We start from the raw sequence: 25961 nt of genomic DNA, 5'->3' as shown, positions 1-25961 counted from the left end.
GTTCACTGACAATAAAACGATTAGAAAAAAATGGTAATACTAGTCTCATATGCGTTCCTCTTAGTCCAGCCTGTCCATGTGCATTTATGATGATTACTTGGCCACATTTTGACAGAATCGCACTTACAAAACATGCAGTCTATGAGGGTTGAAGACTAGTGATGCACACTCATGTCATTTCGCATATGTGCTGATGTGCACAATATCCATACAGGTCGCACACTGTTACAGATATTTGCAAGCACTCGCACAAGTTACAACACAGTGTGGCAGGCTTACATACACACACACACACACACACACACACACAAACCATCATGGATGCTTGTCTCTTTGTGTGACAGTAAACCTTTAATGACTAATAAAAGCAGTCTGACCTTGAGCACAACATGACTTCTCCATGACACACACTCTCTCTCCCTCTCTTCCAGGTGTAATCAGCACCGACACTGAACAAAAAGAGAGGAGAAAGCAAGGACGCGGCTGCAGCATATTCAGCCGGCAAGCTAGGGGGATTTAGGGATCTACCCCGTTGTGAAGAGCTACTGGTCACCGGTATCAAAAAGCACGAGAAAGGAGAGACACACTGCAAGTATTTCTGGTCTGAGCTAAAAGAAAGGACACAGCGTAATGACTCACTATATAAGGTGGTCGTTTTTGTGTTCTTTCATCATTATTTTTTTGGGTTAAATTAAAAGGTCATCCTCGGGGCTATTTGTCTCCCTTTTTTTCCTGGTAAATTCCAAACTCTCCCGCTGAAGGTGAAATATGAACAAACAAAACCCAGGGACTCCACATCTGTGTTTTTATTTAGCCAGTGTTTGAGATTTTATCTGATGAAGCAAAGGGATAGGTCTCTCCTGAAACCTTTTTTTTTAAGAGAACTTGCACAATTTGTCCATTGAACTTTGGAAATAATCATTAAATCCCACAAACCCTCACACCATTTTTAGAAATTCGACACAAAGATGCAACCACCATATAAAGACCACATGTTAATGCAAGCTAATGCTGCTGCTAGCCTACTGTTGCTGCACGCTGGGATGTAGAAACTGCTTATCCCCACTTTCCCACCATAAGAGGGTTCAAATAATGGTTGGCAAAGTGGTGGCTTTAGAGAATGGAGTGTTTTGTCACTGTTCAGCAACATCAAGCTGTTAGGTAGCCTGTTTAGTTTTGGGTATATAGCATTAGAGAAAGAGGGCTATGGGGGCAAATGCATTGTTTTTGCACACTTTTAATGCAACATGTGAGACGGGTTTTTTTATAGGGAGGGGATTTTAGGTAGAGGATTGGGGATGTCATTTGAAATTCTGTAAACAACCAGTGGAAGCAGGAATTTGTTGATTGCTGGCGGGTCTGCCAGAAAACAGCAGGAGAATGCTTGTTTTGTTCTGCACGTGAAGAGTGACAGCAAAGAAAATAACATCTACTCCCATGTGACATGAGTCCAGCACATAATCGTTTACCTTCGAATGCAGTAACTGAGTTCGCTGCTGATGAACGCTGTACTGTAGTATTAGGTACCGGTTATCTGCCCAGTCATTCCTGATCTGCTGTGGAGATATGCAAATGTATTGACCTTTTAGAAATTCTGAAAAAATTTTAAACATTCAACTTGTAGTATTATATTTTGCCATATAGATAAATGACAGAATACAAACTAATGGAAGAGGGTTGTGATATCATTATCCTGTCCCAGGTTTTTGATTGGCAGTCGTGGTTACAATCCAATATCCAGCAGTTGCCATGCATCTAGCAACCACAAGTGAAAGTGTGGCAACCACGCACGGTAGCCTGGGAAACCACTATTAACACCAAGCGAGCACCCAGTAAACACCAAGCAAGACTAGGCTACTTTAGATCATTTGAAGCCCCCCGGGGTCAAATGGGCCACTGATTCATGAGCTGCAGCTTACATCCCATTTAACAGGGTGTGAATTATAATGTGGTATTCGGGGGAAAGGGTCTTCTTTTTTCTGTGAAGGTCCACGGACAGGAAGATCTACTACATTGTACACAAACACATGCTTCAGTGAAGTGAAGTCTGATGGTGAATGCACTGGTGGAAGCAAGGGATAATGGGCTCATTATTAATATCAGATTGATGAAATATTAACACAAATTAGGCTCCAGCATCCCCACGACCCTGAGAGCAGGATAAGCGGTTTGGATAATGGATGGATGGACGGATGAATTACTTGTTTATTTGACTAACTGGCTTAACGTTTTACCTGATCCAGGACTGGCAGTGGTGTAAGCCAGAGGGCTGGCAGCAGCTCCTCCTGAATGACAAACTCTGTCGACTAAACAACAAATCCAGTTTTAGAAACTTATGTCTCTCTCTCATCCACACACTTTTCATTTCTTTTCTACGCACCACGTTTGTGCTTTTATATGGAGGACATCCTGCTGCTCCGCACTTACAGAAGTTACAGTATTTTTTCACTTGCTAGCTAACTTTCGCAGCCAGGTAGCTGGATGGAAGAAACACTCACGGATGTAGGAATCAAGGGAAAATCGGTGAGCGATAAAATAATGCTATTTGGTTATGCCACCTTCCCAGCAGTCTTTGGCATGATAATGTAAAGAAATAAAAATTTCAACAGAAATTTAAAGTAATAATGAATTTATTCTATTTTCTGTTGATGGGTCTTTGATGGCTTAGGCTATGCGGTGACTGTTGGTGAGAAGATCATTGGAGAAACACTGATGTGGATATATATATATATGCTGACCGCAATATACAGGTCCCAGATTACTCCCGCATTGTTATAAAAAAAATCCACTTGGAATGAGTCCATGTGAAATAAGTATGTGGGGCCTGGGGAACTAGAGTCTGTCTACAGTATTGGGACACTAATCTTCTCCTGCATTGTCACCTTGCCGTGATGGAGAAGTTTGCATGTACTAATGATCCTAAAAGCTATGCCGTCTGGAGCTTGGCTCCTGGTAGGGTCGCCCAACACTTTTAAGTCAAGAGGGAGGTTCCAGATGAAGTGTGATCCAACAAAGACCTCAGCAGCAGAACCGGCAGAAAATGTCTCCAGGTCACAACGGCAATGAAGGTGGATGAAGGCTGCAATAGAGGATGGTCCCCAAAATCTTGGTTGTCCATGCCATTGGACTCTGGCCACCCCTTGCCAAGGACCGTGTGGTGGCTGCAGGTGCATCAGCCACTCCACGTAAAAAGCTGTCACGCGCAGACGTCCTCCCATTATACGGCTCCAGGATCAGCCTCTACACCCACCTGAGGACCCAGAGGGAGGATGGTCATACTCAACCCCGGGTGATTGCCGATAATGATGATGGGACACTAATTCACTCATTTCAGGAACCCACTTAGACTAATCAATGCAGACCTAGACACAGTAGCAGCACATAATGTACTAAAATTATACAGTCATGCACAAAACCACAACACTGTGGAGGTGACCACCCTCCACTTCGCTTCGGGCTGTTCTTTGCCTCCGCATTGGATTGAAGGTTAGCAAATGTTACGATGGAAATCTGGAGAAGTCAAGCTCTGTAGTTGGAAGTGGGAGAGAGTTGGAGAAAAGTGCAAAAGCGAAAATGCAAAAAAAGGTATTTCACTGCATTGACTGACTGTACTGGGATTGTGTTTTTTCATAATGGAAGGCGTTTCTGAATCTGTTAGTGCAAAAAAAAAGAAAAAAGAAAAAAAGAAGCTTTAAGTGGATGTTACATGGTGAGCACATTTGCCTCACTATAGCAGCTTGGTGCCCAGCAGTCGGCTGACGCTAGCTTGCTCTATAATGAATCACTTTAAGATTCAGCTACCCATTGCTCAGTTTGACTCCTAATGATGGGGAAATTGGACTTGTGTTAAAAAAATACCGGAGTTTCTCTAAGTGATTGGTCCAGGTGAGGTATACATTTGAAAAGAATTGTTCTGTGGTGCATACTTGATCCAAAATGGACTTCCTAGATGACTTGTCCCCATGGTGAGTATTCAGTCTCCTTTGTGCAAGTCTGACTATTCCGAGTGGCAAACCAAAGGCAGTGATTAAGTGGTGGCCTAGGCATTGTTGGCTGGCAAAATCCATTGTACCTTTGTGCCCCCCCCCAAAAAAAGCATGCATGTGCACACACAATCCACACTAACAAATCTGCACTCCTCAACAAAAAGACAAAATCCTCTCCATTTAACAGTTTATTCATCATCCAAATTCATATCAGTAGACTTGGAGAAATAAAAGGCATTTTCCTTTTTTATCTTTAAACATTCTCTTAAACAAAAATATAACAACTATTTACAATCACTGGTAAAAATACATAAAAGGCGTACGAGCAGAATCTTGTTGTCTTTCTAAAAGACATAAAAAAATAAAAGCTATGAGGTGTGTAGGACGAAAGCTAGCGCTGAGCAACAGACCAGGTAATTCCTATTTTTTTATACAGGTTGTGCAGTGGAATCACCACAGCCAAGCTCACTGTGGTGCTTTCCTGCCGTGATGTCTGGGAGTGCTGCACTTCAACACATTCACATCTCTCTTTATTGCATTCCAGGTGACTTGACAGGAGATCAGGGGCTTAACGCCAATCAGCAGGTAAGGACCTGTGAAGGATGCCATCTAGGGAAAATGGCAAATTTTAATCACGTTTCTTTAGTGTCCACATAGGAGAAATTTGCATTTGTAAGTACTTTATGACTGCAGACCAAAAAAAAAAGGAAGAAAGGAAAACTCCCCACCATTTTCTAGTTTTGAGTGCCATGTGCAGCGTATTGGCAAAGGGGTGACCAATACTGAATGGAAACTATCCCAATAAGAAAGGCAGAAAATACAGTTTCAACCACATTAATGTTAGGCATGCTTACAGATCCAGAGGTGCAGGAATAGAGTCGAAGAGAGTACAATCCCCTTTTCTCCACGAGTCTTTCATGGTTTCTCCAGCATGACATTGACTGAGCTCTGGATGGATAAAGCTTAGCTTTGGCCGGAGGCCACTGTTAGCCATCTCTCCAGGAAAACACGACTGAAGTTTGAAGTAAAGGATTCATTCCAAAATGCTGTACATCGATTTCCGGGAAAAAAAATAAATAAAATAAGGAAAAAAACAAGATAAAGTAACCACAAAAAAAATGCTCATTGAGTGCTAAAAAATATCTTTTCTTGTAATACTTTTCATAGCAACAGTAACTGACACAATCATTCTTAGGAAGGTAAAATCTTTAAATTACATGGTGGAGATTTTGCATCGACACCCTTAAGTTCTCTGCCAACACATGGCTCTCTGTGTCAGCACAGCTTAGCAAAAGTAACGAAGTGCGGTTATCCATTCCAGGATACAGCGTAAGGTAATACTGACTCAGGATTTAATATGAGGACTATTGTTGTGAAACAAAAGGGGAAAGTTGAGCACTTGCCACTAGTGAAGGAAGTTCAACTTCCAGATGAAAAAAAAGAAGAAAAAAAAAGAAAATATTCCACTTCCAAGACAAGTGAAGGATGTGGTGGTGATGACTAGTCATGCTGAGACCAAACCAACGAGGTCATCGACACGCATGTGAGAGAGAAAGGGTAAAAAAAAGAAAGGAAAAGGAAAACATAATATGGTTTATGACGCTGAGAGGAGAAAGAGAACAAGAAAGAGGCTATAGTTGACATGGCACTGTGGCATGGCTTGTTATGTTAATTCACACACACACAGGGATAAAACAGCATCTAAGAAGAGAGAAAGAATAAATTTCAGTCATCTGCTCTGAAGGTGATTGAGTTTGCCTCTTGCTGCTCCAGCCACAGGGGTAAACAGGAACCAACTGCTGGGCAAGAAATAACCAAAGTGGAAAAATAAAAAGAGCACTTATTGGACAGGGCCTTTTGAAGAGCCTTGTGTGTGAAATAAACCAAATGCAATTTTAGAGATTTTTCTTTTAGATGCTGTTGGTCCCAGTCTTGCCAAACACCTACACAACACACAAGCAGTCAAATCCCAAAACACAGCAGCAATAATGTGTACAAAGAGCAGAAATGGCACAACATATGGACCAAAAGGGGATGACAAGTAATCAACAATAGCAACATCAACAAATAAAAAAAAACAAAAACCGCCTATAAAGCCTCCTGCCCACAGACAGAAGATGGGCGATCATGACCTCAGATAATTTTCTTAACAAAATATTCAAAAATAGCCTTTATAGAAGACTCTCTTTTCATCTATACACAGTCAGTTTACATTAATTTATGGCAAAAAAAGACAAAAATATATGTATAAATTCATATATATATGCACTGTATATATTACCATTACTAATTTCAAGTCTTTGTAGGGCAAAACAACAGAGAAGCCGAGGGACGAGAGCAAAGGGAGAGAGGTTGAGGAGAAGAGGAAGCCTCGTTCCAGTTACACCCCCCCGCTTTAGCTGTGGCTAAACACCCGGAAACCCTTGCCGTTACTTCCGGGGTTTACATTACTCTCAATGTACAAATAAGCCTCTGCTCTGTACAAATAAACAAGTCTGGGGAAACACTTTCAAACATTTAGAAGAAAGAAAAAAAAGTACTCCTCGTTTAGCTTAAGCGCACTATGAACAAATAATAGAGACACGAGCCAGGCATCGCACTAAAACGCATATTCCTCATCCGGTAAGGAGGAGCCTAGTCTTCCTCCCATCACCGGAAACCGGAAGGCCGGGGTGAACGTGGCGTGCCGTAAGCGCGTGGTGAAATGTGCAGCTTTGCGCTGCATCCCCCCCGCCCCCCAAGCGTAAAACAAATGTACACTGCCAAATTAACCCGGAGGTGTTCGTTATCTTCTACGTTTCAGCTTGTCAATTCAACGGACAACCGCTAGTCTAATAAACACTGTAAACAAAAGGATAAGCACCGCTGTAAACACTGCTACCTAAGGAGCAATTCCTTCGCTTTAAAGCACACCAAGAAGGACCCCGGTACGTGTGTGTGTGTGTGTGTGTGTGTGTGTGTGTGTTAGTGAGCATCTGCGGAAGCATACAGTGCCAATTTAACGTTTTATCATAGCCACTGCAACAGAATAACGACACGTGCTTGTCTCGGCGTGAGGCGGTTGTTCCTTAGCTCATTAAAACGAGTCGTAATGCAGGTTTATCGAACATCCGGGAGGCGGCGTGCCGCTCAAGTACCTCGTGTTAGTCTGAGCAAGAGACGCGAGGGGAACAAGGCGCAACGCACATCTGCCTGAAAGACGGGGTTTTGTTTTTTGGGGTGTGTGCTTTTTTTTCTAAATTCAACACGATATGCAAACTGCTTGACACACACAAACACACTACTCCTGCTGCCAACGACTCCACCCCGGCGTGACAGACAGGCACACATGCACGCGCAAACACTCTCCCGCATGCGCATTAACACTAAGAGGTGAAGGGCCTCTCTTGGCCTCCCTTGAAGGCTTTCCTGACCTCAGATGTGCGGCGTAAAAAAAAGGTCGGCGGTGTAAGAATTGGAACACCGAGCTAATTCCGCTCTTCGTTTTGCTGTTGTTTGCTTTTATTTAATTTGCACAGATACCTTTAATCCCGATAGCACGCTAATGTTAATCCTTTAATGTTGTTTCGACAACGTCTTGCACAGGAGCCCGTACAGCACCTCAGATGAGTCTGTCGAGTCTGTTCTTTTTGCCTGGTTTAAATAGCCTCATACTGTTCTGCACATGACTCTGCAGCAAAACACACACACACACAAAAAACGAGCTGAGTTCTTACACAGCTGACTATATATAGTTCTTTGTCCCCTATGTCCCTTCCTCAGGTCTATTGTCAAAGCTTTACACTTTGGACACATCTTAAAGCTATGAAATATAACTTTTTTTTCTTTTTACAAAAGGCGATCACTGTACATGTTGCGACAGTAAAATCAATGTCAAACGCTTTTAGACAAGAGAGCTTGGATCGCAAAATGGAGGTACGTGGTGGTGCTGAGGAGGATGACATCATCGTCGTCAGTGTCATCAGTTTTTCCTTTTCTTGCTTTACTTGTACTGCCTTCTGTAGATGCTTTACCCTCCAACGAATGTGACGTGTCATCATTACACCGCCCCTTTGTTCTTTCCATCATAATTTTCAAGTTCTTTCAAAATGTTTTTTGTTTTTTTGGCGTGTGTCGTTGTTCTTCTGAAAATGGATTTAAAGAGAGATGAGTTTACAGATCCTGTGAAGTGCAGCGAAGACAGGTGGCGATGGTCTGGGCTGGCGGCTGCTGCGATATGGTCCGTGGGGTTTGTGGTGAGCGAGGTGTGGGGTGGGTCTGGAGTGTGCGCTCTGTGGAGTGAGGATAGCGGGCCGCTAGCTTAGTCCACAGCCCATCCAACACGACTCAGAGAGTTTGTCTTATTTGGGCTGTTTGTGTTTGTGCATGCATGTGCGGAAGACATCATATCTCTACACAGCGGAAACTTGTTCGTCTGTAAGGCAAGAGACAGAGGAGAGAATAGTAAAGACCGGATCGCAAAGCAAGCACAGACATTTTCGCAAACACAAATGCAGCCAACCTGCACATAAAATCAGAAAAGGTTATGAAAGTGCTAACAGTAAGTCTTAAAATGGATTTGTGTTGATTTTAACAGCAAACGGAGACTTGTGTAATCCTGGGACTTGCTTGAAATAACAGATCTCCCTTGTTAATTGTTCTATGCCTGTAAATCCAACCTCCCAGACACTGCCCCCATCTAACAAAATTAAAAAGGAAAGCGAAAAAAATGGAAATAAAAAAAAAAGGATTTATGTAATGGAATACATGATGAAAACTTCAATGAAAATGATTCTTAATTTCATATTATACATATTATCATCCCACTTGCCTATTGACTGTATACATTTATACCAAAGGCATTCAACTAATAACGGGCATATTTATCAGTGTAAAGCTACCAGTCCATGTGTAATAAAACCCCTTTCAAATAACATCACCTCATCTTTCTGCTGAAACCTACCATCTTCACTGTCAGCTAGCCCCTGGGGGGGCAGACAGACGCTGGGCGGTCTGGAGTGGCCCTGGTTCTGGCCCTGTGTGAATCCTGAAGTTCGAGCCTCCTTGGCGTGAGGATGGTGGTGGTGGTTGTGGTGGTTGTTTTGGTGGTGGTTCTGGTGACTTCCGACCAGCCTGCGAGCCTCCGCTAGTCCGCCTGCCGCTCCAGGGCTCTGTAGCAGCTTACTCCTCTGCAGGGCCACGCTGTACTCTGGGGGCCGGAGGTGAGGGGGCCTGGGCAGGCCTGCTCCCGGCACAGTGCCGTCTGAGAGGCCCAGGTCCCCCAGGGCCAGCCCCTGGTAGCCTGGAGGGGTGGGAGGGGGAGCTCGATAACGCTCATCCTTGGCAGGGGAGGTGACACAGTATACTGGATGGAGGTGTGGAGGGAATGATGGAGGGAGAGAGGAGGGAACGGGGATGACAAGTTGTCCAGGTATGTGTGTGTGTTTATTTATTCGTGTGTGTGATTGTTGGTGTGTGCGTAAGTGTATGTGTTTTGTGAGTATGTGTGTGAGAGAAAGTAAGGAGTTGAGTGAAAGGGGGCCAAGCAAGCAAGGGGGTGGGGGGAGGAGGGGGTAAAACAAAAGAACAGGAAAAAAAAAGAAAACGAAATTAAATAAATGAGATGTTTTCACCAAACACAGCATGCGACTTATGCAGGCACAGAAATGTGTCGAACAAAATAATAAGATGTGACAAGTGGGATGGATGACTGCAGCAGATCCAGACACAACAATGACTAAAAACAGTGTGAATAACAAAGTGGCGCACATCAGCCGTCACCAGCTGGAGAAGAGAAGGCAATTATTTCTCCCTGCAAACATTGTCTGTCACTCCCCGATCAAACTATGACATGGCGTTTATCAAATGTTTGCCTTCTGTTCACCAAAACAGCAGTAAAGCGGTTTGTCATCACAGTTAACACACCTGAAGTGATGGAGATTCAGCTAACTGGTTTAGAGGCAGTTAAGCCTGTGCACAGACGGTGGTATTGATAGTCAGTGTAAATAACAGTGTTACATTCAAGTCGAACTAGAAGAGTGCACTCAGTGGAGTGCAGAGTCCCACCAGGCGCATCTCCCCTTTTGCGACAAACCATCCCTTTTTTTGCCCACCCGGAGAAGGTAAAATATTTATTTTTTTAGGGGGGGGGGATTTTCTCCCCTTTTCTCCCCAACTGTACTTGGGTCAATTACCCCACTTTTCCGAGCCGTCCCGCCTCTGCTTCACCCCCTCTGCCAATCCGGGGAGGGCTGCAAACTACCACATGCCTCCTCCGATACATGTGGAGTCGCCAGCCGCTTCTTTTCACCTGACAGTGAGGAGTTTCACCAGGGGGTGAGAGGATCACGCTATTCCCCCCAGTTAACCCTCCCCCCCCCCCCGAACAGGCGCTCCGACCGACCAGAGGCGGCGCTAGTGCAGCGACCAGGACACATGTCGACATCCGGCTTCCCACCCGCAGACACAGTGTCTGTAGGGACGCCCGACCAAGCCGGAGGTAACATGGGGATTCGAACTGGCGATCGCCATGTTGTCAGGCAACGGAATAGACCACCATGCCACCCTGACGCCCCAGAGAAGGTAAAGTATTGAGGCACTACCTGCCTATCTCCCCCACTCCGGTTCTGGGACTTAGGTGAAAAACACAGCTGAGAAGTTCACACTCAGCTGCAGTATAAAACAGGTTTCTCAAAGGTTTTGAATCACTGCAAGCACGAGAGGTCCTTAATCATACACTCATAACTGTGCACAACAATTAGAAGGCTGACAAGCCCAGTGGTTTGCAAGATTAGCAATGGATAGATACACACACACACACACACACACACACACACACGGACAGAAAAAAAAGTTTTTCCTGCCATTATAAGACTTTTGGCGTCGCGCCCATGTCAACTGACCTGGAAATACTGGGGGGGGGGGTGTTTAATATGCAGTGCTCAAGCTACAAAAATCTACCTAATAAAAACATTTTGCTTGTCAGCCTGGTTCAACCAGTGTTGCTCCAGTTCTCCTGTGCTGAGATCAGCAGTAAATTATTTGCTGACTTGTGAAATATGATTGACTTCTCATTTACTTTCAAGACTCACACCCGAATAAGATGTTTTGACACCGTCACTAAGTCGATCTCAGTCAACCGTGCTCGTACGGTTGACTGATCAGGCAGCGGCAGAGAGCAGCACTGGCTGAGCAAGCTAGAGAGTGAATGAAGAGGGGGAGCGGTGGTAGCGAGAACCAACATTTTTCAAAGGTTTTGAATCACCGAAACCACGAGAGAGTCTTAATCATACAGTCATAACTGTGGTCAAAAAGAATATTAGGCCGATAAGCCCAGTAGTACGCAAGATTAGCTGTGGACACACACACGCAAGCGCAATATCCCCTCTAGACTCCTGCCTGATGGAGATAATATTTCACAGTATGGGTGATGAAAATCTGTGATATTTGGTTCATTTTAGCCACGGTGGATTAGAAGCTGTTCAAAGCCTTGGCTGAGAGAAGCGCTATAGCCTACCAAATTATTCAACTGCAACCACCTTACACACACAACAGAGCTGGACACTTAATGCCACTATGACCAGTGGGATGTGGTCGCACCTCTCTCGAGTCAGCCTAATTGGCTCAAGACGGGTTTAAATGTGGCTTCACCCCAACAAAGACACAGCCACAGAGCTGACATGGCGCCCTGTAGCAGCACTGCGCTCACAGGGAATGAAACTAGCAGCCCGGCCTCTCACCTATTAGGCCCTTTTCTGTGCTTGAGGTCACCGTTTTGTAGGCGGGGTCTGTGCTTTGTCCACCGTCCTCACTGGTTGGCGAGGAGGGGTTCTCCGAGGTGTTGCGGCGTTTCACTGTCCCATAATTCCCCTCGTAGTTGTCCGACAGCGAGCTGGATGATGCCCAGCTCTGCCGCAACTGACTAGAAAGCTCTGAGCTGGCGTCTCTGGTGTGTCCTTTTATGGCGTCCTCGTTCACCCTCCCTGTCGCCGCCACGCTCGTCCACGCCGAACCGGCCTCCACCTCAGCGATGGAGCTGGCCAGCTGCGTGTGCCTGAAGCCTCCAAGGTGTGTGTGCGGCAGAGGGTGTGCGTACGGGGGTCCATGGATGCCGTGGTCCCAGAGCCGGCAGGAAGAGGTGGGGAGGCTCTGGAATGAGTCGTGGGAGTTAGAGGAGCACGAGGTCCAGCTGCCACGGCCGCTGTCTGCCACCGAGTCCTGCGAGATGTGGTCCGGGGTCAGTTCCTCTGTGGAGATGGAGGAGGCGAAGGTAGAGCCGCGTGTCACACAGCCACGAGCTAATGGTGATGAGCTAGCAGACAAGGACAAAAAGAGAGAGGGAGGGATTAAATTAGATTACATCTATAAATCTGATAATTATTTTTCTATATGAGACAGTTTATATTATATGAAAGTATTATTGAGAGGGATATTCACTTGAGAGTGATTATATTGAGTGACTTCACATACTACATAGAAAAAGATAAGACAGTAAAGTGCAGAGAGCAAACTTCTTTAATTTCAGAATGTCCAAATTCTATATTTGTGTGTGAAGATAAGAACACATGAACCTGTTGACAGGTGGTCACCTTGCCATGAAAATGAGTGAGAACGAGAGAAAAGGAGGGAGACAGGGTGAAAAAGCGAGAGAGAGAAAGACGGCGAGGGAGAGGGAAAATCAAAGTCTAACATAAGATTATAGAAAGCTGATGTAAGGCAGAGAAAGATAAGATCAAGGGATGCCAAGCTGACGAGCACGCTGAAATAGAAAGCGACAGAATGAATTAAGCCGCTGCATTATAAACACAATGCAAAGACATCCAGCAATCGGTGGGAGGAGGAGTGGGCCGCCCAGTTGGACGCGGTAAAACAACTAACAGGGATAAAGTAATGGAGAAAGGGAAAAGGCTCAGTGTGACGAAGACAACCCATGTTTCACATGATCTTCAATCCACATGGTCAAGAGGCCTTTGCTGCTGTTAATCAATTCATTTGTATAAAATCATATTCACTGCGCTGTCTGGGGTCTTGACTTCTCCACCACCAACCTGTAGCATCCACCTGGACGATGCTACGACTGCTACTGTGCACCAGGAATGCTCGTTTAGGGAAAAGCAATATTGCCACGTTTGTATTTCAGGGTGTGTGGAAATTCAAAGTAAAACAACCGCGTCCTAGTTTTGCTTCGACTTATAACTTTCTCAAACATAAAAACTACATAATCTTATACATGCCCTGTGATGGCCTGGCGGCCTGTCCAGGTTGTCTCCCCGCCTGCCGACCAGTGACTGCTGGGATAGGCTCCAGCATCCCTGCGACCCTGAGAGCAGGATAAGCGGTTTGGATGATGGTTGGATGGATGGATGGATTGTGCTATCATCACTGGGCACATATGTTGGAAAACAATGATGTCGCTGCATTGCATTTTAACAAGTTTGATCCTGTCTCACATTTTGTGTTGGCATGTCTTACATTTTGATAAGCGACCCTACTCTTTTTTTTCAAAAAAATGTTTTACCCCTTTTTCTCCCCAGTTGAATTTGGCCAATTACCCCACTCTTCCAAGCCTTCCCGGTCGCTGCTCCACCCCCTCTGCTGACCCGGGGAGGGCTGCAGACTACCACATGCCTCCTCCGATACATGTGGAGTCGCCAGGAGTTTCGCCAGGGGGACGTATGTGGCACATGGGAGGATCACCCTATTCACCCCAGTTCCCCCTCCACCCGAACAGGCTCCCTGACTGACCAGAGGAGGCACTGGTGCAGCGACCAGGACACACACCCACATCCGACTTCCCTCCCGCAGACACAGCCAAGTGTGTCTGTAAGGATGCCCGACCTAGCTGAAGGTAACACATGGATTCGAACCGGCGAACTCTGTGTTGGTAGGCAACGGAATAGACTGCTACACTACCTGGACGCCCCCGACCCTACTCTTTAAGTATATATATAAAAGGCATTTGGGAATCCTTTACAGCTGCAGTGGGTTGGGGACATACAGGACATGGATGCTGCAAGGTTCGGTGGAGAGAGAGTCCTCTACTGGACACCAACACCACTTTCCATCAAACTCACAACCTTCCAACCACAAGGCTAGGAGTCTGCCCACGAAGCCTATCCAAAGTCGCTGACATTTCTCAACGGGCAAGCACAGAAGCGTAGACAGTGCCTCAGTGCAGTTACTGCAGAGACTAACACATAGGCCTCCTCACTGATCCAACACTCCCCCTGTCCCGTGCGTCCCATCGAGACCGGCAGTTTGCTGAGAGATGTAGCACCACGTCTTGCAAGAAAACTTCATGAAGTGTTGCTCCTCAGCTGCTTTTCATAAAACCAGGAGGCTGATACACTGCCGCCGCTCCTTTACGGGGCAAACCAGCCACTCAATGAAACCGAACGGCTCCATAAACCGTCTCAGTGTTTTACGGCCAGGTTGTGGAGGTGATCCAATACCAGCGAAACAGACAGATCATTGTCCCCGGCGATATTTTATACTCCGTTTTATGAGACGGACTGGTCTGATCGTTTTAAAGGAACAATAAACAAACCTCAGACAATAAAAGAGGCCTGCTGTTTACTCTGCCGTATTAAAAATAAAAAAGCCACCCATGTGAAAAAAGACAAAAAACAACACACACTGGTGATGGAGCAAGACAAGGAGAGAGTAAACATAGGGTGCTAATAAAAGCCTGGTGTGTTTATGACTTCCTGTTGGCTGAGTTTTAATGAGGAAAGGACATAATTGGAATCCAGCTGGTGGAGGAGCCCGGGTGGGGGAGGAGACCGGGTGGGGGAGGAGGGCTGTTGTTTGGCTATAATTGTGTGGAGCCTTGTTACAAACACTTTCTTTTAGGCCAAAATTCTAACTGTGACTGTGTGTGTATTTAGGACTGTGTGTGTGTCTGTAAAAAAAAGGCACGGATGAACAAAAAGTCTAGCACAGCACAAATTTGTGGCACGGCACAGACAATTTCTTTACCTTCTCCAAACATGTTAATACGCTGTTGTCAGATTTGAATAGCATATGTGTTGTCATCCAAAGTAAAAACTCGCAAGTGGGGCATCCGGGGGGCGTGGCGGTCTATTCCGTTGCCTACCAACACGGGGATTGCCGGTTCAAATCCCCATGTTACCTCCGGCTTGGTCGGGCATCCCTACAGACACAATTGGCCGTGTCTGCGGGTGGGAAGCCAAATCTGGATATGTGTCCTCGTTGCTCCACTCGCACCTCCTCTGGTCGGTCGGGACGTCTGTTCGGGGGGGAGGGGGAACTGGGGTGAATAGCGTGATCCTCCCACGCGCTACGTCCCCCTGGTGAAACTCCTCACTGTCAGGTGAAACAAGCAGCTGGCGACTCCACATGTATCGGAGGAGGCATGTAGCCCTCCCCGGATCAGCAGAGGGGGTGGAGCAGCGACCAGGACGGCTCGGAAGAGTGGGGTGATTGGCCAAGTATAATTGGGGAGAAAAAAAAGGGGGGGGGGTAAAAAACAAAAAAACACTCGCCAGCGAATCTGAAAGTCAAATCATTCACTTTGGGCGTTTGCAGAGGTGACACTAAGGGGCCGTATTGTGTGTTAACATTGTGTTGTATTGTACTGTACTTGCCTCGCTGTGTGAGACTTCAATAATTTGTGTGTCTGTATATGTGCACTGTGCGTGCGGGGCCATATTTGGGGTTTGTTTTAACAAGGCCACATACATGCAGGTGTGAAACATGTGTGTGAAAGTGCCTGTAATTAAAAACCCCATGAAAACGTTCAGTTTCAAGCGCATGGTTCCCTTCTGATGGGCCCTGTTGGAGGACAGGCTGTCAACAGGTGTTGTGTCCAAATGTTAAGCTTAAAGAACCTTTTTGTAATCAGTGTTTATGTGCGGATGTGTCTGCAAGAATAGACCTACACCTGGGCCTATGCTGCATGCTGCAATTAATTGGGGGAAAATGGAATGGATTTAGGATTAGTTCACTGTCTCATTAAAAGTTACACCTTTTTTTGTGATCCCCACCTCCCACAATTGTATCCGGCCAATTACCCCACTCCACGCCGGTCGCTGCTCCACCCCCTCTGCCGATCTGGGGAGGGCTGCAGACTACCACGTCTCCTCTGATACATGTGGAGTCGCCAGCCGCTTCGTTTCATCTGACAGTGAGGAGTTTCACCAGGAGGATGTAATGCGTGGGAGGATCACACTATTCCCCCCAGTTCCCCCTCCCCACCGAACAGGCACCCCGACCAACCAGAGGAGGCGCAAGTGCACCAACCAGGACACATACCCACATCCGGCTTCCCACCTGCAGACACGGCCAATTGTGTCTGTAGGGATACCTGACCAAGCCGGAGGTAACACGGGGATTCGATCCGGCGATCCCTGTGTTAGTAGACAACGGAATAGACTGCTATGCCACCCGGTTCCCTTAATTTACTCACTTTTGCATGGATTTACCCTCCCTCCTCTCTGTCTGTTTTCCCCTCCATCTTTATCGATACCCTCTGCTTGCCTTTTGATTTCTGCCATGGAGAAAATTAAAACTAAACAGAGCTAAACCGAGGCGGGCATTTTGGTGCAGTGGTTTGTACTGTTGCCCCTCAGCAAAGAGGTCCTGGATTACATCTCCTTCTGTATGAGGTGCAGATGTCCAAACCAACCCGCCCTGTCACTCTGGTCACTCTACCTCTGCAGTTTTCGTAAACATGCGTTCTCAGTAGCGGTCTAAGCATCGGCTTTGTGTCGATGCAGTTGCCCACTGGGGACTGGGGTTCGCGCCCCGGTCTCGTCAGATCCGACTATGGCCGGACTCGATGAAGCAGCAATCATTGGCAACGCTGTCTTCAGGAGGGGGGCGGAGTCGGCTTGTGTTCGTCACGTGAATGCGTCTCTGTCTTTCACACAAAAGCAGTGGTTCGGCCTGGAGTCGCCTTGTCACGAAAGTGGGGAGGCGGTCTCCTTCGAGACTGCCGGCCGGAGAGATGCAGTTGGCGAACGCATGCAGTACCAGGGTGGGTGTTTGAATTAAAATAGGGATCGATTGGCCACTAAATTGGGAGAAAAAAGGGAAAAATCATAAATTAAAAAAAAACATGCGTTCTCAGTAGCCACCCCCACTCTCCTTCCCACCTCCATCCATCTGCAACGCTTAATCTCTCCCCATTTTCCAGTCCCACCTAAAAACTAAAAGGTCACTCTGGCCTAGGGGGATCCCTTTGTTTGTCTGTTTTGCATTTTTTGTTGTCGTTTGTTAGCATCAGCGCTGGAGGTGACTACCTGAACAGCGCTGTGGGATGACACGGGTTGCTGAATGCTGGGAGGAGATGCTTGGTAGTTTTCAGAATGCAACAGGATAAGTTTTACAACAGACTATATATCCCTCCTGGTTTCTATCGATTTAGAAAGCAGGTCCTTTCTGTGTGGAGTGTGGATGGTCCCCCCGTGTCTGCGTGGGTTTTCCTCCGGGTGCTCCGGTTTCCTCCCACCGTCAAAAAGACATGCATGTTAGGGTTAATACTCCCGTCTGCCCCTGAGCAAGGCAATGGAAAGAAGAACTGGAGTTGGTCCCCGGGCAATGCAGCGGCCCACTGGTCCGACACAATAGGATGGGTTAAATGCAGAAAATGAATTTTGTTGTCTTCTTCTTCTTCTCAGCAGCTATGTTGAATAGCATTTTCTAATTTCAGCAGCTTTGAAACAACTGTTTCATTTTTGTTTGTTTTTCTTTTCTCCTCTTTGCTTTGACAAAATAGATTTCGCTTCCTTCTCAGGTCTCACCCCTCCTTCATCCTTATTGGCCAGTGACACTAAAGGTGACACAGATGAGCTATGGGATGAGAATTTGAAGTTTCAATTTTGGGAAGAGGTGGAGCATTCATCTCTATAAAGAAGCTGGGTGCCTGTACTAAGTCAAGTGCTATCAAAGTGTGACCTTTTATACTGGGGATAAAAAGTTTTTTACTGGACACATGACCTTACTGCCTGCATGGGAATGGTGTGTGTGTGTTTTTTGTGTGTATGCGGGCCATACAGTGTGATATGCTAGCAACCTGTCTCTGTCTTTCACAGTGCTTGCAGGGATAAGCAACAGCATAGTTGCGCGCACGCACACACACACACACACACACACACACACACACACACACACACACACACACACACACACACACACACAAACGTTCATGCAAGCACACACTCCAGAGTTGGAATTAGCAAGATCAGACAGTAATAGGAATGACCAAATTGAATCCATTACCTTGTGCTTGGCAGGTTATAGTCGACATTTGGGAGCACGTGCGTCGTCACTGAACTGTCCACCATGGCAGAAGCTGTGCTAGAAGTAGTGGTGGTAGTAGAAGAAGAAGCAGCAGCAGCAACAGGCAAATTAATAGTAGCTATTGTATTAGAGGTCTTGTTGCTGCTATTACATCTATCCTCAGGCCCAGGAGTGGGCATGGAGTCCACAGAACAGATACTGGATCGAGAGGAGATCTCGCTGTGACTGGAGTCCGACAAGTTGTCTGCCTTCCCAGTTGGCAGGAGGGCGTAGCCTAGGGGGGGAGAAAAGGAGGTGGAGGGTGAGTGAGGGTGTGTATTCAACATTTGAACGAAGCTTTAATGTTGTTAAGTGAAAACAAATTTCCAATACAGACGATGTTAAACACTCCAGGAGGACAGCAGATGGTGAAAATTGGGAATAGAGGGGGAGCGAGTGCAAGGTAAACAGGAGATGAAGGGATGAAGTGAGGGAAGGGGGAGAAGGAGGAAAAAAGAAACGAGTCCCAACAGCATGCAAAAACAGAATCTGGGAGATAGGGGTGACTGATCGATTGCGTCATCACAACAGTTTCTAAAAATATCCAGGTTACAGTTTTCTTCTTCTTGTCTTTTCATCAAGGGAGGGTATGCTGACAAGGCCACATGGTGATGCTGTTATTTGCACTTTGCGGCTAAACTAACAGTCTTAACCAAGTCTTTTTTTTTTTTTTGATTTTTTCCCACCCTTTTCTCCCCAAATGTATTTGGACAATTACCCCACTTTTCCAAGCCATCCCCAGTCGCTGCTCCACCCCCTCTGCCGATCTGGGGAGGGCTGCAGACTACCACATGCCTCCTCCGATACATGTGGAGTTGCCAGCCGCTTCTTTTCACCTGACAGTGAGGAGTTTCACCAGGGGGACGTAGCACATAGGAGGATCACGCTACCCCCCCCCGGTTCCCCCTCCCTCCTGAACAGGCGCCCCGACCGACCACAGATGCTAGTGCAGCGACAAGGACACATACCCACATCCGGCTTCCCACCCGCAGACACGGCCAATTGTGTCTGTAGGGGCATCTGACCAAGTTGGAGGTAACATGGGGATTCGAACCGGGATCCCTGTGTTGGTAGGCAATGGCATAGACCACCATGCTACCCGGATGCCCAGTCTGAACTAAGTTGTATTGGAGAGAAAATGTGTAAAATCATAGCATCTGTAAACTTTTAGGGGAAACTAAATTCAACCTGATGTGAGAATATGGAGAAACCCTTTAAGATCCCTGCAGTTTTAAAAACAACTTTAATTTCAGAACATTCAAACTGTGTCAAAACTTACTGTACATCGCCAACATTTCAAAACTATTTTTTATCTTTTGCATCGTTCAGCTGAAGTGGAAACGGTTGCTGTGGCAACCCCAAATGGGAGCAGCTGAGAGCAGTAGTAGTAGTAGTAGTAGACTGTTCAGCCGAAGTGAAATTAGTCAGATTCTAATTATTGGGGCTTAAATACAAAAGACCTCTGCAACCTATAATGAAATGTCTTGAACTCATCTCGAGGTCAACCCTGCACAACCCCGACATCCACCAACTGAGAAATGGAGTGATAGCGTGTGACTCAGGTTTCTGCTGATTTGCACATTTTCGTGGTCAAAAAATTTCCCTTTGTTGCAGAAAATGACAAAACATGCCTCTGACTAGGTGAAAAAAGCAACTACTTTCCACATATGTGCATAAACCTGGACCAACGTGAACAAGCCAACAGCCATTCATCATTACTGAAAAGGAGCGATAATGAGACCCTGGTGGTAACCTTTACCTTACAAAAATAAATCATTAGTTATGGCTCTCATTATTATCAAAGGTTACAAAAATAATGCACACAACAGTAGAAACACACAAACTTGAACCTGAGAATTTTCTGGTTGGAACAAGAACAGAGAAAAAGGTTTGGTTTTCACGTGAAACCTTTCAGCCTAGCTTGCAGGCATTTCTTCATCAATAGTTGCAAGCAAATGAACACAAGAACAGCTGTGGTTACGCTCGACAATATTTTGGATGTTTGTGAATACACAAATTCTCGTTTTACAAGTTAATTCTGCTTGTTTCATACCTCCGACTGACTCCTTAGCGGGGGTCTATAATATAGATCATTTATGCAATAGTATATGTAGCATTTGGCGGATAGTTCTCTCTGTTTTCATAGCAAGTATCTTCTTCTATATTTGTCTGTCCCTCGAGTTCCAACACTGGCAAAAAATAAACATTCTTCTGAACAACAACAAGTCTGTAGGGACAGAGCACCATGTCAGAGAGAATGATGTCAGACATTTGCTGATGCAGCATCAGGTACCTTTTTCTTTTTTTTTCAAATTTTGTGTCATGTCTACTGCTTTAATGTGAAATGCCCACTGATAACACCCTGCTGTACTTGTTTATCATGCGTCTCTCGAAGACTCACAGCACACCACCGTGATTTATATCCAAAACACTCCCTGCGTCTTTGCCTCTTCCAAGTGTTCATGCTTTAAACATTATGGTTCCTGGATGGGCAACCATGTATTTTCCTCACAAAATCACTCTCTTGAAAAACAAGATAATATACACAACTTTCTTCCTTGCTCCTCCTCCCTCATTGAGCACTTAATTCTTTTTTCCACCGAAAGTATATTACTTATTTCTTTTAATCGCAAGACGACTCCCTCCTTTGTCTGTCCCTGCAGAGCCAGAGGAAGGGGTTGGGGCTGATCGACCTACTAGCTCTCCACTCTCCCTGCCCTGGTCTCTTATCCTGAGCTGATGAGGGTGCCATCTCCCCTCGGCTTTCCCTTCCTTCTAGATGGAGCCTGGCCGCCACAAGCCTCTCCCTGGACTGACTCCTCTCTCTCAGCATCCTGAAGGGTGATGATAGCCTTCTACGAAATGGGGACGCATGAGGTTTGGGTTCAGGGTGGCTACCTGGCTCTCTCCCTGTGCTGGGAACTGACTGTGGCTGGAGAAGTATCGGAGGGGAGGTGGATCGCTGCTCCGGTTTTCTACCGGAGGATCCAGCGTGGGCCGTAGGGCGCATCCCTAGACCTGCCATCTGCATCCGGACAGGACTTTCTGATTTTGACCTTGCAAGCATCATCTCTGGACCTCCCTGGGAACTTAGTTGGTCCTGCTGGTTCTTACATCTTCCTTCCCATCTATCGCTCCTTTTCTCTGAAGAGGACAGGCTTCTCTGAACTGCGTACTTCTCTTTTCCTTTACTCACATCTCTTTTCTCCTTCCCTTCCCTGACCTTCTCTTCCTCTCTATAAACTTCTCTCTCCTCGCGTCTATGCTGCCTGGTCATTTGTAGGATCCTCTTTTGTAGCAAAGTCCCACCTATGCCATAGCTGCGCAGACTGGCCGTACCGGCCTTAGTGCTCGCGTCGCTGGTCAGTGATGACGAAGAGCCTGACAGGTTCAGCTGGCTGGAGTTCTGGGACTTGGGCACACCCCCCACTAGAGGGAGCAAGAGAGGAGAGAGGACAATAAAAGAAAGGGAGAGGAGAAGAGATACATGAACAACACCTCTGAGCGGTGGATGTAAAGCTCTTCTGTTTGTTATTAAATGATTCCTGCGCATTCTATTTCAGACTTTAATCACATGAATAGATTTGATGAGTTTTTTTTAATCCATGGGTTGTATGCTGATAGGTGCTGGACAACACAATGACTGCCAGTCTAGCCTCAGAAGATTTATTTTCATGGCAAATATCTTATTTGTAATTAAATGGCTTTACAACCACAAAAAAACGTATCACACTCTTTCCTCAATTGCTTTATTATTTCAGCATCTGGAATATATGATGCTTTTTCCCCTGAGGTTCAGAAGTGTCACTTAATCCATGATACACAATGAACCGGTTTAGAAAAAACAACAAAATGTTGCCTCAGTTTAGGAAGTTAAAAATACAATTTACTTTAGGAATACAGCCTTAGGGTAGGAGAAATATGACAAGGTTCATTATAAATCCTGAGCCGACTCTGAGGTAGCAGTAAGAGATGTGAACAATTAGGTTTTGAATTTTTCTGCAAATTCTAAACTTGCTGATAAACCTCACAGAAACGATATAATATTGAACAAAAGCGAAATGCTTGAGGAGGAAAAACTAAAAAGGAAAATGTGTTCAAGAGCGATGGAAACAATTTTTGAATTTTGCAATGCAAGTAATTAAACCTTTCCTGTTTTTAATGTTGTAGTCCTGCACACAAGGACATTCCTTATAGACAACTAAAGGAAAAGTAACTGATTGGTATATAAATATATATATTTATGTTTTCATGCGTCTTTTGGACTTTTCAAAGATTAGATGAAAATTTGCTTGACATTTGGCAACATTTCTACTGGGTTGAGACCGTGCTGTGTGAGAAGAACGTTTCTCCTCCCCTGTTTCATACCTTTGCGTGGAGAGCCCTGCGGGGACACCGTGGGGCTGGAGTGAAGGGAAGAGACGGTGGACACGGCGTCTTCAGCCTGCTTCTTGGTGCTCCACTCCTCCGCCGAGCTCACTGGCGGTCTCTTTACCACCTGAGGAGAATTAGAGTCTAGAGAGAGAGAGACGAAAATAAAATAAACCTGTATGTTTTCAAAGCACCTGCAGTAACATTATGGGGGAAATAACCCCTGGATCCAAGAGCCAAACTAGTTTTCTTTCAATCCGGCAATGCAAACACATATTCTATTTTATTTCAGTTCAAACAGGCAGAAAAAATTACGTTTTTTTTTTTTTACTGTGCTGTATTTTTTAACATATTTTGACTGAGAGAACACAGAGAAAGAAACTGAGATAATAAAACCTGAATTAAAAATAAGAGATGTATGCAGTGGGTTCAACCCTGTCTTTTTGCATTGCACCAGGGAAGGCGATGACGTGACAGGACTAGCGACTTGGTTAACCAAAAAACAACAACCTTCATGATTTTAACTTTAACCTATCATTTCAACCTTAGGATTGTAACACTAACCACTGACGTGTGACATGGTCTACTCACTGGGTGGACCTATGTCCTTGGCCGCGCTCTTCTTCCGTAGTGGGTACAGTGGGACCTGGACCTGGAGGACCTGAGACACCCTGTTCTGGGCCTTTCCCGAGGGCACAGCAGACCGCAAGGACACAGGGGACATGTCCGATTTGGTAGACCTCCTATCACTCAGGTTCTTAGACACTGCAAGCAGAGACAAGACTGATCTGACTACTATTCAAGCAATAAATAAATTGTCCACATTTTAATTATCTGTAAACTATAATTAATTGATTAGAAATATTTTTAAGTCAAGGAAATTATTAAACTTATTTTAATGCTTTTCCTAATGATGTAGACTAATGTACCAAACTAACTGTGCTACAACCAAAAGTAGTGTCATACTAAGTAATTGATGATGATAGATGCCAGGCTTGATTAGACTACATACGATTGCCCTTATAATATTGCCCAATAATCAGCATAATTATTGACATATAAATATCAATCAAAACATTGGTAATATTGATGTCTCACAGATACATCATGTCTGCTGAAGTGAATGAAATTGCACATTAATGCGTAAATTAAAACGCACATGAAATAGCGAGACTTCAGTTTACTAGTTATTGTTTTTCAGATCTTTACTTTTTTTCTTTCACTAAACCCTCGGAAGCAAAGTCCAAACAAAACTGCAGAATATATATATGTGTATGTGTGTGTGTGTGTGTGTGTGTGTGTGTGTGTGTGTGTGTGTGTGTGCTGAAATTTGACCTAGATAGAAGTTGACTTGATGCAACGCTCTCAACTGGCAGGGTAATTTCCAAGTATTTTGTGTAGGAGATTCACAAATGCACTAGATGGCAGTGTCAGGCAACGATAAATGTCAAAGCTAGTTTAGGTTTTTAAACTAAATATATAATGATGCAGATCAGATTTCATCCAGTAAAATCTTTGAAAATGTTGATTCAACCACTCTAAAACACGCACTATGCATCTACTGAAGTTCCCAGTCTTGAATTCACCAAAGGGCTGGGGGTTGTCAAGTCACTTACGGGTGCTGTAGGCAGGCTCGCACTGCAGGGACATGATCTGGTGCTTCTCCTCGTCCACCTCCACACTGAGGTTGGACAGGTACTGCTTCACTTTGCGGGCCATCTGGGCATCCTCGTACAGCTTCTTGGCATTGAGGAGCGAGCTGCGACGGACCCGCTTCTTGTGGGCACCTCCCTGCACATCCAACATGTTGGAGTTGGTGCTGCCTTGACTCAGTGACCTGGGGTGGGGGGTGGGGGGTGGGGGTGGGGGAGTTGGGTAAGGGTTGGGGGTAGTGAGAGAGACAGAGACAGACAGAAAGAAAGAAAGAGATAGACAGATAGAGAAAGAAAGGTGAATGTAAGAAGGGAGCGAAGGATGGGAGGAGGAGAGAACATGGAATCGGGAGAGAGAGGGGGGGGGGATGGAGAACAGCGAGAGAGAAGTACACGAGGTGATGGAGAGAGAAGACAAAGAAGAGTTGATGAAAAACACATGTAACTTAGGATCATCAGAAATCTACAGATAAAGAGGCAGGGTTAACCATCTTTTCAACTGTCTGTCCTACTGTGGTGTCTGTGCATCTGGCTTTGTTCTTAGGGCGTAGCAGGTTAAAATTAGACCATGCAGTTGGAAAGGGAGACCACTCTTGCTCAGTGTGCCATGCTATATAACACAACAAACCAGCAAAACATACTGTCAAATGGAGGCAAAAAAGGTTTTAGGAAATTAAAAAAAAAATGTTAAAAATGTCAAGGATGCAGATAGTTAAACATAGTGGACCTGAATCAAACAGCAATTGCTTATATGTATTTATTACTGATTAGTTTTAGTACGCTTTTAGGTGCCAGATGGGAGGGTCTTAGCACAGAGGGCTAGAGAATAAATGCGACAAAGTCTTGACGATCACAGGACAATATTTTAAAAGACTCTGGAATTCTTTTCCACATTTTATCAACTGCTAAAACTTTTACAGAGCAATAAGAGTTGCCCCGATGTCTTGAGACCCACTTATTCTGTACCCAGAAGAGGTTAAATCAAACACTAAGAATTGTTTCAAACTACTATTTGACCAAGGTCTGATGCAGACAGAATGCAAAGAATGAATGCAAAAAATTAACAGGTGGACTTCAGTATGGGTTGAGGAGGGTCAGGCGTATGGGTACTGCAAATGGAAGGGTTAATCACACAAACAAACAACACACATACAAATGCATGTACAGTGCATGTACGCGCACCCACGCACAAGTAGGGAGAACATGCAGTATATGCGGTGGCAGATGACACGATGGAAAAAAAAGGATGCATGGTGGACTGAACCAAACTGGTCTGGACAAAACTGCCTGGAACCAAACACAGGACAAACTTACCCTAAACTCTTCCACCTCTTCTTCCTGCAAGCGAGAGGCGTGAAGATTGAAGCGTGATTTAAAGACAGGATCAAGGGTCATGGGGGGGGGGGGGGGGCACAAGACTATGACGAGGCCATGTGACCACAAACAAACGGGAAATGAACAAAATAAAAAGATGGGAGGGGGGGCACCAGACATAGGACATTTCCCCATATCTCAGTGTTTGTGTGCATGCTAATGTGTGTGCGTGGAAGCATGACGTGCCCTAGTGGTTGTATGTGCCCAGCTTTGCCTCAAATGTTATGTTTAGCCACACTTTACAAGAGAGCTGATTTGTTGCATATTAAGAACACACGCACAAGACTATTATTGGAGC

The 25961-nt window shown here is 45.4% G+C and overlaps 1 protein-coding gene across 1 annotated transcript in view; it reads right to left on the bottom strand.

Annotated features, from left to right (window-relative positions):
• Window positions 1-4167: 4167 nt before the first annotated feature.
• rapgef6 (Rap guanine nucleotide exchange factor (GEF) 6) overlaps window positions 4168-25961 on the bottom strand; it is a 242786-nt gene continuing 220992 nt past the window's right edge. The window contains exons 23-31 of the mRNA XM_056285284.1: window positions 24254-24474; window positions 23229-23402; window positions 22635-22781; window positions 21576-21695; window positions 18207-18501; window positions 11705-12276; window positions 8929-9330; window positions 7509-8400; window positions 4168-5032 (exon numbers count right to left, since the gene is read on the bottom strand). Coding sequence (XP_056141259.1) covers window positions 8378-8400; window positions 8929-9330; window positions 11705-12276; window positions 18207-18501; window positions 21576-21695; window positions 22635-22781; window positions 23229-23402; window positions 24254-24474 — 1954 coding nt within the window. The 3' untranslated portion in view covers window positions 4168-5032; window positions 7509-8377. The remainder of the gene's footprint in view (window positions 5033-7508; window positions 8401-8928; window positions 9331-11704; window positions 12277-18206; window positions 18502-21575; window positions 21696-22634; window positions 22782-23228; window positions 23403-24253; window positions 24475-25961) is intronic.

The sequence above is a fragment of the Lampris incognitus genome, chromosome 8 (assembly GCF_029633865.1).
Source record: "Lampris incognitus isolate fLamInc1 chromosome 8, fLamInc1.hap2, whole genome shotgun sequence".
Taxonomy (NCBI): Eukaryota; Metazoa; Chordata; class Actinopteri; order Lampriformes; family Lampridae; genus Lampris; species Lampris incognitus.
Note: the sequence above shows the minus strand (reverse complement) of the source record. Positions and strands in the feature narration are given on the sequence as shown.